Source organism: Engraulis encrasicolus, chromosome 10 (assembly GCF_034702125.1).
Source record: "Engraulis encrasicolus isolate BLACKSEA-1 chromosome 10, IST_EnEncr_1.0, whole genome shotgun sequence".
NCBI lineage: Eukaryota > Metazoa > Chordata > Actinopteri > Clupeiformes > Engraulidae > Engraulis > Engraulis encrasicolus.
Window position 1 is genome coordinate 43,099,143 of NC_085866.1, and position 16,192 is coordinate 43,115,334.

General features: G+C 48.3%; 1 protein-coding gene across 3 annotated transcripts in view; it reads left to right on the forward strand.

Moving 5' to 3' along the window:
* The first annotated feature begins 1,922 nt into the window (after positions 1 to 1,922).
* epha2b (eph receptor A2 b) overlaps positions 1,923 to 16,192 on the forward strand; it is a 33,423-nt gene continuing 19,153 nt past the window's right edge. For 2 of the 3 annotated variants that reach the window (XM_063208961.1, XM_063208962.1), the window contains exons 1-3: positions 1,924 to 2,307; positions 3,102 to 3,169; positions 5,101 to 5,758. In XM_063208961.1, the coding sequence (XP_063065031.1) occupies positions 2,226 to 2,307; positions 3,102 to 3,169; positions 5,101 to 5,758 (808 nt within the window). In that variant the 5' untranslated portion in view covers positions 1,924 to 2,225. Of the gene's footprint in view, positions 2,308 to 3,101; positions 3,170 to 5,100; positions 5,759 to 16,192 lie in introns of all 3 variants that reach the window. The other variant, XM_063208963.1, reaches the window with a different exon arrangement.

Below are 16,192 nucleotides of genomic sequence, written 5' to 3' on the forward strand. Positions count from 1 at the left end.
GGGCTGGGCAACTCTGAGGAGTGTGGTTTCACCAATGATATGCACAATGGTGACATTTAAAAAAAGCTTTGTGGGCACTGGGAAAGAGTTGGAGAATTTCTTTTCTTGTTCTGTCTTCCTTACTGTTGTTGCTTCTCTGTGACTTGTTTCTCTTTCTGTCCTCATATCCAAGTATTCCCTCCTCTGTGTGTTTCTCCCTCTCCCCACTTCTCTCTCTCTCTCTCTCTCTCTCTCTCTCTCTCTCTCTCAAAAATACCTTTCATGTGTCTATCCGTAAATATTTCTTCTACTCTAAATTCTTGGTGTCCCCCCCCCCCCCCCCTTTGCCCCTTTAGGACGGCAACTCTCTTTTCTCCCTCTCTCTTCCCCACCCACGGTCTTTTCTTCCCTCCTCCCTCTGTCCTCCCTCCTTCCTATCCCCCCGTCTCTCCTGTGTGTGTTGATATGCGTACGTGAAGAGAGGTGCGAAGAGAGGAGGCTGGGGAGAGGAAGTGGAGGAGGTAGCATTGTTATCTGAATGGCTGTGCTGAAACCCTAGGCTTATCCCCTAGTGAGTGAGTGTGTGTGTGTGTGTGTGTGTGTGTGTGTGTGTGTGTGTGTGTGTGTGTGTGTGTGTGTGTGGGTGTGTGTGAGTGGAGGAGGGAGAGAGAGAGAGAGAGAGAGAGAGAGAGAGAGAGAGAGAGAGAGAGAGAGAGAGAGAGAGAGAGAGAGAGAGAGAGAGATGCTTTGTACGGGCGCTGGCCTGAGGGTGCCCTGCTGCTTAGGTGTGGGAGCAGGGCCGCTGACAACTTTGGCTGGGCCCGGGACAAAGTCATCTGAAATGGCCCCCCTCCCAATATATACAATGTACTGAGGACCCAATTCTGGACCGCCGCTCTACCCAGGCCCAGGGCAACTGAGCCCTTTGTCCCCCCATGTCAGCTTCCCTGTGTGGGAGTGTGGGTGTGGGAGGGTGGACTTTGACATGGCCGGAGCTCCAAACACAGCAGCCCTAATTCTCCTGCAATAATAGGTGCCACACAACAGGAGCAGCAACACTAAAGTTTGTTCACGTGGTCATTGAGCGTAACTGGGGGTAATGATTATTTTACTCTGTGGTCATTTTCACTACTGGAAGTCGGGGATGGGCCTTTGGAAACAGCAGCACTGGTATTTTGATGGTTAAACGGCTTTGATGGACGTTTTCAGATAATAGTGTTCTCTAGGCATCTACAGGGCCTTTTCTGTGAGGCCCTAATTATATAATCTTTACGGATAAATCAAGTTTCATCAAGCCGGATCATTTGGGGGCTCCCCAATTCAAACGCGAACAAAAAAATTGTTGCTCGCACTCATTGTTGCTTTCAGGTTTGGCAGCTCTTACTGTGTGGTTGACAGTTTAGTCCCTGAAGTAGCGATCTTCACATAGAAAGTCCTTGACTCTGAAATTCCTCCAAGTTGCTAGGTGACACCATTGTTGCCAATTCAGGCCCACTCTCCCACATTCAGGGTCCCTGGAGTCTGGAGTACCCCCCACCCCCTCCTCCTAACACTCAATATCTTCCATCCAGCCAACCTGCTAGTGGTGAGAGGAAACAATGTTTGCTTTATCGCAGTCCATTCTTTCTTTTTTTTTTCTTTAGAAAAGTCTCAGTTTGCTTCATCCCACCAGGATGTGCTTTTAATAAGTTTGAAAAACAGATCATGCTTAGAGTTTTGAGACATTCTTCCCACAAAGTAGTTTTGGTTCTGGGCAGGGTAGTACAAAGATAAACACATACTCATAAAGACACCATCAAAGACAGAAAGACAGAAAGAAAGAAAGAAAGAAAGAAAGAAAGAAAGAAAGAAAGAAAGAAAGAAAGAAAGAAAGAAAGAAAAAGAGAATCCAAACCAAATTTCTTATTTGTCAGGTCATTCACATAGCCTACTGTATAAGCCAGAGCAATGTGTCAACTTCCACCCACCACCAGTGCTGCTCAGGTGGTAGACTTTGATATTGAGAGGCGTATATTGCTGGCGACGAGCGATAAACGCAACCATGGCAGCAGCGCACCCGTGACCACACCTCCTTCCCTATAAGGAATTTGACAAAATTCCGACGGGCGGAGCCCGTGACACCGTGCGTTTCTGAATGAGTTCTCGGGGAGTCGAACTACAACCAGTGCAGAGAAATCAGTACCACCGTGGAGGACGGCTGCCAACGGCAAAGTGGATTCATAAGGGAAGAAAACGGCTCCGTAAAAATGGAATACAGCGGATTAAAGAGCATTTTGTTTTTAAACGTATTTATTAACTCTATATTTATTTCCCAACAAAGTAAAGAAGGTGAGTAGCTCATAAAATATTCCTCAAAGTTCAACCAACTACTTCCCTTATCGTTGTCAGGTAGCGCGTGGTGTTAATATGGCAGAATGCGAAAAGTATGCAGTGAAATTTTTTTCAGCCAGGTTATGAAATTACAGGTTGTCATGCGCATCTGATGCAAACATGTATGTGGTTATAATGTAAAACCATTGTACTAATTATTTTCGTTTACATTTTGGTAGCTTTTGGAAAAAATATGTGTTCACTGCCATTTAAATGTTGGCTTGGGAATCGTTGGTAACTTTACCTGAAGAAGGTCGGATGACCGAAACGTTGTATTAAAGTTTGTTGGTGGAATGGACAGTGTGCGGGATTTCTTTTCACTTGGCTTGGGAATCGTTGGAAATGCGCAACTGACGTTTGGATAGTAGGCTATACTTATTTAAGGTGTTGGTGAAAAAATAGATTTCTATGTAGTTGACAAGGTAATCCTGTTACTTCACTTCTGTTACCCTTTAAAGTTTACTTAAAGTTTGCAAAGATGCATCTAATCACAATAATTCATGCTACAGCAAGCGCGCAACAGATGTCTTGTGAAACGTGTGTATAGACACAATTACGCATTTAATTTACTCCAGGCTTGTCACGTAAAGACAGGAAGGAAAGTTAAGAAAAAGTGAATCATCACACTTGGCTCTGGCTAGCCTATTTTAATGGGACAATAATTCCTATATTAAAGTGCCTACTTTCCGAGACAGTAAAATAAGCACCCGACCAAGCGCAAAACCGAAATGCATTTTTTTTCTTGTTTACAGAAGTTCTTTTGGACATGAAAGCATCGGGATCGGAGCTGGGTTGGTTGAAATATCCTGAGTATAACGGGGTGAGTACATTGCTTTGAGAGAAAATGAACACTGAACTCAATCATATCGCTTTCGACAGTCTGCGTACATAAGAGAGTTAATATGAGAATTATACTTACACATTTTTTATTAGTGGTTCTGAGGTTGGTAAACCCCACGTTGGCAAATGTACATTTTATAAAGGGTGAATTTTATAATGTGTGCCTCGACAGGCTGTTCTGGCAAGTCAGCCTGCAGTGTTCTGTATTGAAAAATGGATATCACTTTTCAGGTTTGGTTTTACTTTAACACCAAGTTTGAGCTCTCGGCTGGATGGGGCTTGGCGGATAGCTAGGGCCTACTGCTGCAAGCTTTCTGCGTGGAGAATACTTGTGGCCTGGTGTGGTTTTAAAGCCCTGTCTTCAGGATTTTATAAGTAAGGCTGTAATTAACATTTAAAGTTAGGAGCATGTGGGGCTTTTTTCGTCATGTAAGTGAAGCACTTTAGTGATGCTGTCTTTTTACACTGGGTACTGCAAGCAGCAGTTTTCGGGAATGGTTTTCATTGAATAATTGGACGAGAAAGGGCCCGCTGCATTGAAAACAGAGGGACTTCGTCTGTGTGCGTTCATGGGCGCCTGTCTTACTTACTTGCTTGGCTGCAGCACGCAGGTTTTTCCTTTTTCCTCTCAGGACATGAGTGATCCGGTATGTCCATGCAAATCACTGCCCATAAGGTGACGATGGGCTCGATGCATGTGCGGACATGCCTGCCCTTGACACGCGAAGTCGCTACAGGAAAGGTCACCGATGTCAAAATGTTTAGTCATTAAGCTAATAACGCCTGATGTGGTGTAGCCCATTGCAAAAAGTCTTAACATCTGCCCAACTGCAGGAAACAAACATTAACAGCTAAGGGAGGATTGTAATTTAAAGCTCCCTCTTTTCCAAGGAAAGCACACATGTCAGCAATGTTTCGACCCCATGTAGGTAAAATTACAGTCTTAATGAGCTACTGGGGTTTTAATGAGAGTATAAATTCCTTTTCAACTGGTGGATGGAGTTCGAAAGAGTGTGGCCTATATATTTTTATGGGGGCATTTGTTCTCCAGTTGCATGCCTTTTTTTCCACCCAATTCCATACCACACACTGAGCAAACAATGCAAGACCTTGGGCAATTAGGGCACAGTTGCTGCTGTATCTTACACTAAAACTTCTTCGGTCTCATTGCACATTTAACTACATTAGATTGCATATAGCAGATGCTTTTATCCAAGGGAGGATGTGCATACAGCAATATGCACAGGGAGGTTCAGAATAAACAAATGCTTACACAAATATTTCTCATTGTACAACGTATAGTCACAATAAATGATTTGTGTTCTATTCAAAAACAATTGGACTATATAAGATTGCTCCATGCAGGGTAGTGCTGTGAAAGAGACACAAGTCCCACTGTCTCCCCAGACAAGCATACTCAAAGAAGCTTATCCAGTGATATTTTGTAAAAGAAATGAATATTTCCTTAAGATTGTTGCTTGAGGACTGTAATAAATCCCATAAATATCACTTTTTGATCGTTGCTTTCCTGTTCAATTGTGTGGTCATGAGGCCTTCCAGAGCAGGATCCACCACAATATGGCAGAGGCTCATAATCTGCACTTTTTTGTTTTTCCCCTTTTTTATCTGTTTCATTGGGAAATAGCACAGTCAGTGGCGAACGGCTCTTTGCAGTACAACTATTCTGTGTGTAATGATGAGCAATATGACACTCGCAGAATGGCACTCAGGATCTCTGGATTTTTTGTGTCTATTCTTTCCTTGACTGTTTCCGTGGTATCCAGCACAGTCGGTGGGGAATGGCTCTGTGCACTACAACTATATTGTGTGTAATGAGCGATATGGCACCCTGATGATCTGACAATATGCTGATCAGTACTTCTTTGTTTTTGTCTTTCTTTTCCATTTCAGTGGGAGATTGCCCAGTCGGCGGTGAATGGCTCCCTGCACTACAACTACTTTGTGTGCAACGTGGAGTCGGCGGGGGGCCAGGACAACTGGCTGCGGACCACCTTCATCCAGCGCCAGCCGGCCGCCTTCCGCGTCTTCGTGGAGCTCCAGTTCGTGGTGCGCGACTGCAACTCCTTCAACGGCGCCTCGCTCACCTGCAAGGAGACCTTCAACCTCTACGCCTACGACTCGGACGTGGACGTGGGCACCAACTTCCGCAAGCCGCACTTCCGCAAGGTGGCCACCATCGCCGGCGACCAGAGCTCCAAAACCGGCGAGCTGAACATCAACACCGAGACGCGGATCGTGGACAACCTGAGTCGCAAGGGCTTCTACCTGGCCTTCCAGGACATCGGGGCCTGCGTGGCGCTCTACTCCGTCAAGGTCTACTACAAGATCTGCCCGGCCGTCGTCAAGAACCTGGTGTCCTTCCCCGACACGGTGGCCGGAGGGGACAAACAGAACCTGCAGCAGGTGGAGGGCCAGTGCGTGGAGAACGCCGTCAGCGTGAGCGAGGAGAAGCCCTCCATGCACTGCGCCGAGGACGGCAAGTGGGTGGTGCCGCTCGGCCAGTGCCAGTGCCGGGCGGGATACGAGGCCGTGGGCGATGCGTGCCAAGGTAAGACATTGCTTCCTGCCCAGCCAGTGAACGTACTCCCCCTCTCCCTCTCCCTCTCCCTCTCCCTCTCCCTCTCCCTCTGTCTCTTTCTCTCTGCCCGTTAATTCCAACAGGATGGCACAGGATTTTTGCTTGTTTGTAATGGGAGTTAAATGGTTGATGGAGCAGGAATTTTGCCCCCGCTGGTGCATTTGGCTCTTGCGGAAAAAGAGGGCGAATGGAATGCCTGTGCTCTTGCCTCTAGCAAGTGTCTGCATCATCTGTGACCGTAAACAAGAAATACTGATAGGGTGTGTGTGTGTGTGCGTGTGTGTGTGTGTGCGTGTGTGTGTGTGTGTGTGTGTGTGTGTGTGCATAGCTGCAGGTCACCTTAGAAGAAGAAAAATAGCAGGGGTGAATGGAAGAACAGGTCTGCTCAAAGCCAGCAGTCTCCAACAATTTGTCTCTTTACACACTCCACTGAATCTTCAAATGTTATCTTCTTGATTTGTTGGATAGCAATGATTCTTTTCAGACAAGGCAGTGGTGTACAGTCGACTCACTCCACCTTCAACCTTTTGTGCCACTACTTCTCTCGCTCTGGCCCTCTCCGCGGGGAGTTTCGGGGAAATGCTTTGGTTGTTACTTATTACAAGTTTACATATTTCTCCCCGTCTTAGCATTCTTTGAAGGCTCACAGGTTCATAGCTCAAGTCAGCAACTGTAGCAAATGATTGTGCTAAAGGCAAAGCTTTTCCCATGGACTTGTCCATGACATGTCTGCCTATGGAGGACACGGTATTCCCGTCCCGAGCTGTGTTGCAGCATTGCACAGTTTTTTTCTTCTTCTTCTTGGCGTTTCTCTTTTTCTTTCTCACGCTGCATTCTGTAGGCGTGAGTTCAGTAGGCTGACATTCAGGTGTTTTGTGACTCAACGTGTGTGTGTGTGTGTGTGTGTGTGTGTGTGTGTGTGTGTGTGTGTGTGTGTGTGTGTGTGTGTGTGTGTGTATGTGTGTGTGTGTGTGTGTGTGTGTGTGTGTGTGTGTGTGTGTGTGTGTGTGTGTGTGTGTGTGTGTGTGTGTGTGTGTGTGTGTGTGTGCGCGCGCAAAAGACACCAGGCGTGCTGTGGCTTGCAAAGAAGTTACTCCATTACCAAACCTTTCAAACTGTATTGCTTTTAGCGGATTTCACTTTCCACAGTCACTTCTTGCAGAGGCAAGCCCCAATAAGAGAACGGAGAACACAGAGTATACAAACTCACCTGATGGGGGAGGGAAAAAAAACTGTTTATACAGTTTCTACTTCAGCGTTTGCCTCACAGGTGGACAGATATGAACGGCTGATTTACGTGTGTGCAAATAGGGAAGACGTGGTAAAATGTGGGTTTTCCTGTCTCCCTAGAAAACAGAGACTGAAACATTAAGCAAGATGTGTTTGTGAAAGCTGAGAACGGCACAGGGGAAGAAGCTGAAAGGGAGACAAACACGGCAAGAAAGGGGGCGAGAAAGAGGAAAGAAAGAAAGAAAGAAAAGGGGTAAGGGAGAGAGAGAGGGAGAGAGAGAAAGAGGGCATTTTTAAAGAGGTGGGGAATGGAATGTAAAGGTAGTAGAACAATGCAGCGCCTGTGTTTCAGGCCAGAGATATTGGTCCTGCTCTCCCGCTCCCCCTCGACCCATGCCTTCCTCTCCTCTCCTCTCCTCTCCTGTGCGGTGCATACCTCTCCTCTCCTCTCCTCTGCTGCTGTCCCTCCCTCCCTCCCTCTCTCCTCCTCTCCTGCCCCCCCACTCCCTCTCTCCTCTCCTCTCCTCTCCTGTGCAGTGCATACCTCTCCTGAGTTTACCGAGGAGCCTCCCTGATTACGGCAGGCTTGAGGAATTCCCACGGGGAGTGCTATACAGCTGACCAACCCCCTACTGCTCGCTCTCTCTCTCTCTTTTTCTCTCTCTCTCTTTCTCTCTCTCTCTCTCTCTTGTTCTTTCATTGCCATTTCTCTCTCCCCCTCTCTCTTTTGCACTGTCTCTGTCTTTTTTTCTATCTGGTCCTTTCGCTCTTTGCCTCTCTCCATGTCCCCTTCTCTCTCTGTCTGACTTGTCACTCTGTCTCACTTTTTCACCCTCACGCTCTCACGCGTTCTTGTATGTCTTTCACTTTTTGCCTCTTCCTTCCCCGCTGTCCCCCTCTCTCTTCCTCCCTGTCCTACATAGTCAGAGTAGAGAGGTGATACTGGAGACGGACATGAGATGGAATCGATAGCGACCCCTTACCTTACCTGTGCTGTCATTCACCACTTTTCTAGAATGAACAAGGCAGGTCTCTTCTAGTGCGTGATTGCGTAACCCTAAATATTCACTTGTCAAATGTCTATTTACAGATGTCCTAAAACTTAATCTTTCTTTCTCTTTCACCTGTCACTCATTAAGCGGATAATCATTCTAGGGCACTAAAATCATGTACTGGTTTCTATTGACGGGTGAGTCACTCTACCTGTACTTGGGAACGGTACTTCAGGATCTTAGGTGTAATAATAATGCTAATAAGTAAAGGGATTTTCTCTTTCTTTCTCTTTCTAATTCACCGTCTCTCCAGTTCTCTCTCTCTCGTTCTGTCTCTCTGTCTCTGTCTCTCTGTCTCTGTCTCTCTCTCTCTCTCTCTCTCTCTCTCTCTCTCTCTCTCTCTCTCTATGACACACACAACACACACACACACAGTCTGTACTCTGTCCCTACTTGCATTGAGTCACTGTTTGCTCTGACACACTTTTCCGGACCATAAAGAAGGTGCCCCTCCTTGCTCATAATCTTCCGCTGGCACAAAGGCATGCATACCTCCTCCCTCCGGCCACACAATGCCACCATTTTGCTTGACCTGTGTGGTGGGAATTGGGAAAAAAGAACCAAACAAGGGAGTCATGTCCACACACCTTTGCCAGCTGAGAGAGAGAGAGAGAGATGGAGAAAGAGAGAGAGAGAGAGAGAGAGAGAGAGAGAGAGAGAGAGAGAGAGAGAGAGAGAGAGAGAGAGAGAGAGAGAGAGAGAGAGAGAGAGAGAGAGAGAGAGAGAGAGAGAGAGAAGAGAGAGAGAGAGAGAGAGAGAGAGAGAGAGAGAGAGAGAGAGAGAGAGAGAGAGAGAGAGAGAGAGAGAGAGAGAGAGAGAGAGAGAGAGAGAGAGAGAGAGAGAGAGAGAGAGAGACGGTGGCAGCTTCTCAGTGTAAACCTCACTGGCTTGCTTGCTGGCTGGCTGGCTGGCCAAATGCTGGACTGCACTGAGAGCGAGACCGTCTGCCATTTGTCAGGCATTAACAGCAGGGTCATAAGCCATGGTGATTTGAGCTGCCCTACAAAGCGTGGGCGTTTAGTCTGTGTTCCTTGGATGGCAGTGGCGTGGTACGCCTGGACTTTTTTTTTTCTTCCCCCACCCCCCTCACCCACCACTCCATTCCACCCCCAGACTTTTTTTTATAAACGGAGGCGTTCCCTAGTTTACTGTAATCTCCTTTTTTCTTTTCCTACCCACTAGCTGGAACAGAAACTGTTGGTGGTGACTGTTCAGGCTGTGTGTGTATGTGACTGGCTAGGTAGTAATTGGTGTGTGTGTGTGCGTGTGTGTGTGTGCGCGCACTGTAAGTGCTGGTTAGGCAGCTAGGCATGCTGAATCTTTTTTGTCTTTTCTCCTCTGGGCAGTAGTCGCTCTTCCATTTCTCTTGTTCTCGCTCTTACTCTGTCCTACTCTTCTTTCTTTTTTGCTGTCTTTCTTTCGCTCTCTGTCTCTCTCTTGGTGACTTTTGTTGTCTTTTCTCATTTCATATTCTGATAGTCTTTCATTCTTGATCCTTATCTTGTTCTTTCTCTCGGTTTTATTTTCTCTCCCTCCCTCCCTCCCTCCCTCCCTCCAACAATTTGTATATGTCCCACTGCCGACTGTCCATTCCTTGCCTCCCCACCCCCCATCTCTCCTCCATTAAATGTGATACGGCCCTTTTAGCCTCCCTTGGCCTCTGTGGAGCTGGCAGACCCGGCCGTTTGACTGATACAGACCCCTAGATGTTTTTCGCCGGATTTGTTACTGCCGCTGTTGTTTTTGGCTGCGAGCGAGCGTTGGTCACACAAGTGACACGCACTCAAGACTTTTAAACATTCCGTTTCGCACGGCCTTCAACGAAACCCCACGGAGCCAAGTCCCTTCAGTGTTGTCTACTGCTGTGCTGTAAATAAATAGACCGGTCCTGAACCAGTCTAAACAAGATGGATAAATACTTCAAACTGACAGCCCCTCTTCATGTGTTGTTATGTATTGTCTTGCTACTGGTCACATTTGTTGTTGTTGTTTTGTTTTGTTTTGGTTTGAAGTACACTGAAAAGTGCTGAAGAACCCAAAAAGTGTTTTTGGTCCAGAACCAGTCTAAACAAGACGAATAAATACTTCAAACTGACACAAACTGACAGGCAGCCCTTTTATGTGTTGTTTTGCTACTAGTCACTTAGGCCGTCGTTTTTTTAGGGTATCATGAAAAGTTATTAGGAGTTGTTGCAGTTATGATGTTGTTGCACCATGGTTATAGAAGCACTAGTTGTAGTAGCAGACATGTGTCTAAAAACTATAGAAGAAAACCAGTCCAGACTGGTCACAACCATCCGGTGTCATAGGCGGCTGATTAGCATAGGCCTTGATCATGCTATTTGTCTTGCTTTACTTGTCTTTCACTGGCGTCAAACAGGCCCCCTTGGGTTCTGCTTGATTGGCGCATGAGCTTTAAGGAGATGAGCAGCTTAAGAGAAGGCCGCTGAGTGAGAGGTGTGAGGGGGGCGAGAGACTTAGGCACCAAAAGAGAAAAGGGGTGTGAGAGAGAGAGCGCGGGAGGGAGAAGAGTTTGATAAAGAAATCAGTACACCGCTGTGCGAGAATGGGGCCGAGAAACTCACGCTGTGCAATTTAGTTGAATTTGCCGGGCTTGGATCTCCCCATTGTTGTGTGTGGGCCGCGGGAGGGAGTGTTGTGAGAGTGGGAAGGTGGCCAGAGAGGTACCGGCCGACCGATCCGACCAGACGACAGAGTCCAACAGAGCTGAGGGTGATGGGGATCTGGGATCCCTTTTTTTGAAGCCTTTGTGTCTCTCTCGGAGTGCAACAACGCTGCAACTCGACCGTAAGTGCTGGGCTCCGTTGCCATGTTGGCTGAGCAGTCCATCTCCCTGGGTCGCCCCCTTCTTTGATGGTGCGCTCACTCAGAGGAGAATAAGGGAGGGAGCTAGGGAGGGATGGAGTCTGGTGAAATATGTTTAAATGTGGCGACTGCTGCTGATGCTAAGCGCTCAAGGTTGTTTCACCCGACCTGACCTATAATTACTCCCACCTTTACTTCGGGCTAATTTTCCTTGGTCTAAGCCCCCCCAACACACACACACACAACACACACACACACACACGCATACACACCACACCACACCACACACTGCACTGTCCTACGCCAGAAACTGTTTTTTGTCTTCTGGCTCTTCAGCTAAAGGTTTCTTTCAGTGGAGCTGTCACTGTGTTTATCCCTCTCCTGCCTCCCGGCTCCAAGTAACCCCCCCTCACCACCATCCATCCATCCACCAGACACACACACACACACACACACACACACACACACACACACACACACACACACACACACACACACACACAGACACACACACACACACACACGTCCACGTCCACCTACCTCTCCCAAACTCCTCCTGTCCTCTCGCATAACTCTCGCTGACTTATGTGCGTAAAAAGCAGCACTTTCGTCAATGGTGTCATAATATTTAGAGAATTTGCGGGATTCGGGTGGATGTTGGTAGGACGATTTGTTGTTGTAGAGTGTAAATTTAACATGACCTAGTGGTTTCGGGGGGGGGGGTGTTCTCGGAAGTTGGGCGATGCCTGCTGCTCGGGGAAAATTTGAAAGGAGTGCAAACGAGAAAAATCCAGCGTGCACCGGTATATCTCTTGTCTTTTAAAATGAGTCAGGAATGAAGGAATGTTTCCACACAGAGCGAAGGAGAGCACCGTCGCACCACGCGTTAGCTATCCCTCTATCTACGGACAGAAATATGCACTCTTCCTCCCTCCCTACCTACATCTTTATGGGGGAGTGAGAAACAAATATTTCCCTACCTCCCTAATAACTTTGGCTGGGGGTGGCGGTTCTGTATAGGTAGATGCGTACTGTACGACGTGCATGTGAGTGTTTGTTTTGACTGTAGCCATAGTTTTCTAGCCTCTTGGTGCCATGCCGTTCTGTTGGCACAGGCTCATGTTAGACTCTGGTCCACCCAGCCACAGCCACATGTGTGTGTTTGCGTTTGTGTGTACAAGTGTGTGTGCGAGCGCGCACGCGTGTGTGTGTGTGTGTTTCCTGTGCGTGGCATTCCAGTGATGGCGAGGGCCTGAGCAGCAGAGGGGATGTGTTGAGTGCATTGTGTAGCTGGCCGGTGTGTGAGGTCAGCATTTTCCTGCCCAGCAGTATCGGGGCAATGTCTTTCTCTCTCAAACACACACACACACACACACATACACACACAGACAGGGCTGCAATGTCTGTCTGTCTCACACTCTCTGTTAGCCTATCTCTCTTCCTCTTCTGTCTGTCTGTGTCTGTCTGTGTGTGTGTGTCTCTCTCTCTCTTTCTCTCTCTCTCTCTCTCTCTCTCTCTCTCTCTCTCTCTCTCTCTCTCTCTCTCTCTCTCTCTCTCTCTCTCTCTCTCTCTCTCTCTGTGACACACACAGACGCACACACACAGACACACACACAAACCCACACAGGACGAGCGGCAGGGCAGACCGGAGGCCTGCTAATCCTTTGCTGACCCTCCAGCCCGTAGGCTCAGGGCTTTTCATTGTTGCCCCCCATTCACTGGCCTTCAGTTCATTCACACTCACACTCTCTCTCTCTCTCTCTCTCTCTCTCTCTCTCTCTCTCCCCCTCTCTCTCTCTCTCTCTCTCTCTCTCTCTCTCTCTCTCTCTCTCCCCCTCTCTCTCCATTTTCCACATAATAAGGAATTTTGTTTATTGCTTTGCTTTGCAACGCATGGCCTCACTGGCCGGAAGCAGACACACACAGGCCGACCGGACACCTGAATGTGAAAGGAAAGAAAGGGGGGGAAAAAGCTGAGGCCGGGGAAGCAACAGGAAAGGCCGAAAGGGCACGTGTTTGTGTACCTCCATGAATGTCACTGTGAAAATATGTGTTTTCTGCAAAAAAAGTAAACAAAAAGAGACAACACATGGCTGGCTGCAGCACACACACACACACACACACACACACACACACACACACGCACACGCACACGCACACGCGCACGCACACACACACACACACACACACACACACACACACACACACACACACACACACACACACACACACACACACACATCTCTGTGTGTCTCTCTGTGTCTCTCTGTCTCTGTCTCTGTCTCTGTCTCTGTCTCTTTATTTCTCTCACACTAGCGCACGCACTTAAACTGATTGCATGTGTCTTTGTGTGAGGAACCTTACCGGTAGAGAGGCTTATGAACAATGTTTGTATTAATGAAGTAATTCCTCTTCATTTCCTTATTGTTTTCTTTCTCTTTCACTCCCCTTTCTCACTTTAATCTGTATTTTTGTCTTAAGAGGCAGGGAGGAGAGGGGGGGTCGAAAGTGTGAAAAGACAAGGATTACACCATTTATTGTTGTCTGGTAACGACCAGATGAAAGCCTGAGAAGAATTGTAAAGCGGAGATGTAAGTCTCTTACAGCTGTTCCATTGGCCTGGTAATCCCTTTGACTAACGTGCACTCAGTACCTAGGTCAAGCAATCTCCCCGTCCCCCCCCCTACACCCCACCATCTCCACTCTACACACACACACACACACACACACACACACACACACACACACACACACACACACACACACACACACACACACACACACACACACACACACACACACACACACACACACACACACACACACACACACAATATCTCTCTCGCACACACATACACTTCTGTCTCTGTCTCTCTTCACACACACACACACACACACACACACACACACACACACACACACACACACACACACACACACTTGGGGGCATCGTGTTACGCCCACCCCTCCACCCAGCAGCCCCAGAGAGTCCCACGCATTGCTGAGCATAGCCACAAGGCCACTCACTCAGACGGACGGACAGGCTGACAGGCTGTCACGCACTCCCCAAGAAACACTCCACACAAAGCATCAAGAGACCTGTCAGCATGCAGAGAGAGAGAGAGGGGCCAGGGAGACTAGAAGAAAGACAAAAATGCAACAGTTTGACCAACAGAAGAACAAAAACACAAAAAAAAACGGCAAAGATGACATGTTGATGGATGTTTTTTTTCTGGTGAAGGCCTAGTTCTGCTTTAGCAGGTTTTTAAAAGCTCTCTCGATAACAATCTCTCTTTGTAGCTAACGATAGCCCCCTTTTTTCTCCTCTTTCGCCGCTTTTTTTTCTCATGTGATTTTGGCGTTCTCTCCTCTGTTCTCCCTCCCTCCATCTCTCCACGGGCACTACTTCTGGAGTTAACCTCTCACCCCTGTGAGACGAGTGCCTGGTTGCCGCTGTCCTCGCTAGGCTGCTCGGCTCGGCTCTTGTTTGCTTTGCTTGGCCATCGACTCCCAGTAGACTCCGCTCCAGTCCGCCAGGCCCTTTAACTCATTGCACTGCCCTGCACACACCACTGCAGCAGCGGCCCAGATGCAGAGTCTGCCCGCCTGCCTCCCTCTTGCCCGATCACAGGCTAATGACTTGGGCTTTGTCTTTGTTTTCTTTTGCCGCCCACCCCCCCAACCCCTTTTCCATGATGTGGACACCGGCCTCTCCTCTGCTCTGCTCGATTTCCTCTCCTCTCCTCTCCTCTCCTCTCCTCTCCTCTCCTCTCCTCTCCTCTCCTCTCCTCCCTTGTTCCACTCCCCTGTCCCTGTAGTCTCTCACTCTGAGTGACTGCAGTCCTTGAAAGACTCCTTAAGTCTAGTCACTCTCTGTGTGCATGTGCACGTCTGTGTTTGTGTTGTTATCCATCCCCCTCTTCCACTCCACTCCACTCCAACCCATCCATCTATCCATCCATCCATCCATCCATCCACTCATCTTTCCACCCGTCCGTCGGCCCTGTTCGTTACACGGCACTCCCGCCCCTCACTCCTTCTCGTCTGTCCTCACCCTTTCTGTCGACGTGAAGGCCTCTGCTGCCCCAGGACCACCGCGGGGGCCTGCTCAGGTCACCCGACCAGACCAGAAGAAGTGGAGAGAAGCCTGCTCTACCTCTAGTCTAGCGCTGCGCTGCACCCACAATAAACAAACACAGACCTGGGGAGCCTCTCATCGCTTAATCCCTTAAACACGGAGCACGGAGGCTGGGAGACGGGGGCTCTACCGGGGGGCTATCCAGGGAGATGTTTCTGCACGTTTCTCAGCTGCTGCCTGTGGTTCTTCAGAAGTCGTGTTTTTCATTCTCCCTTCCTCACTTTTCCTTCATTTATTTTGTCACTCCTTCTCCTCCTACTCCTCCTCTGTTCTTCTTCTTCTTCATTTTGCTGTCGCCTCTGGCTGCTGGCTAGTTCATTCTTTTTCCCTTTTCACTTTTTAAGAAAAATGTGTCTCGGCACTGCTCTCTTGGCCTCCCTTTTGGTTCTTTCTTTCCTCTTGGCTTGCTTTGATTGGCTGGCCTAGGAAGGAAGCGGAGCGTCAGGCCTGGCGGTTCCTGTTTCCTGTTGTGTCCGGTGCACAGAGAGAGAGAGAAAAAGAGAGAGAGATAGAGAGACATAGAGATAAAGAGAGAGGGAGAGCGAGATATGGAGCGAGAGAGAAAGAAATGGAAAGGGAAAGAGAGGGAGAGATGGACCGAGAGAGAGGTAGACCGAGAGACACACACAAAAGGCCCTGAGAGGCGAATTCCTTTTTGCCTGCTGTGCTCGCGGCTGCTGTAGAGGGAAGCTGAGAATGTCATCGGACGTGTCACTCCACTGTGTGTGTGTGTGTGTGTGCGTGTGTGCGTGTGCGTGTGCGTGTGTGTGTGTGTGTGTGTGTGTGTGTGTGTGTGTGTGTGTGTGTGACTTGTGTGTGTGTGTGTGTGTGTGTGACTTGTGTGTGTGTGTGTGTGTGTGTGTGTGTGTGTGTGTGTGTGTGTGTGTGTGTGTGTGTGTGTGTGTGTGTGACGTGTGTGTGTGTGTGTGTGTGTGTGTGTGTGACTTGTGTGTGTTTGTCTGTGTTTTTGTGATCATGTGTGCAGTTGGGTTTGCACCCACTCATTGGAGGTTGCGTCACATCGCCTCGCACGCCCATGTTGTGTAATCTCGTCACCTGTCTGTTGCAATCCCTCGAATTGGCAGCAACAAATCAGAGCAAACGTTTTTTTTTGTCACTACATTGCCTTACATGTGAAGAAGGGAGGGATGTGGTGTG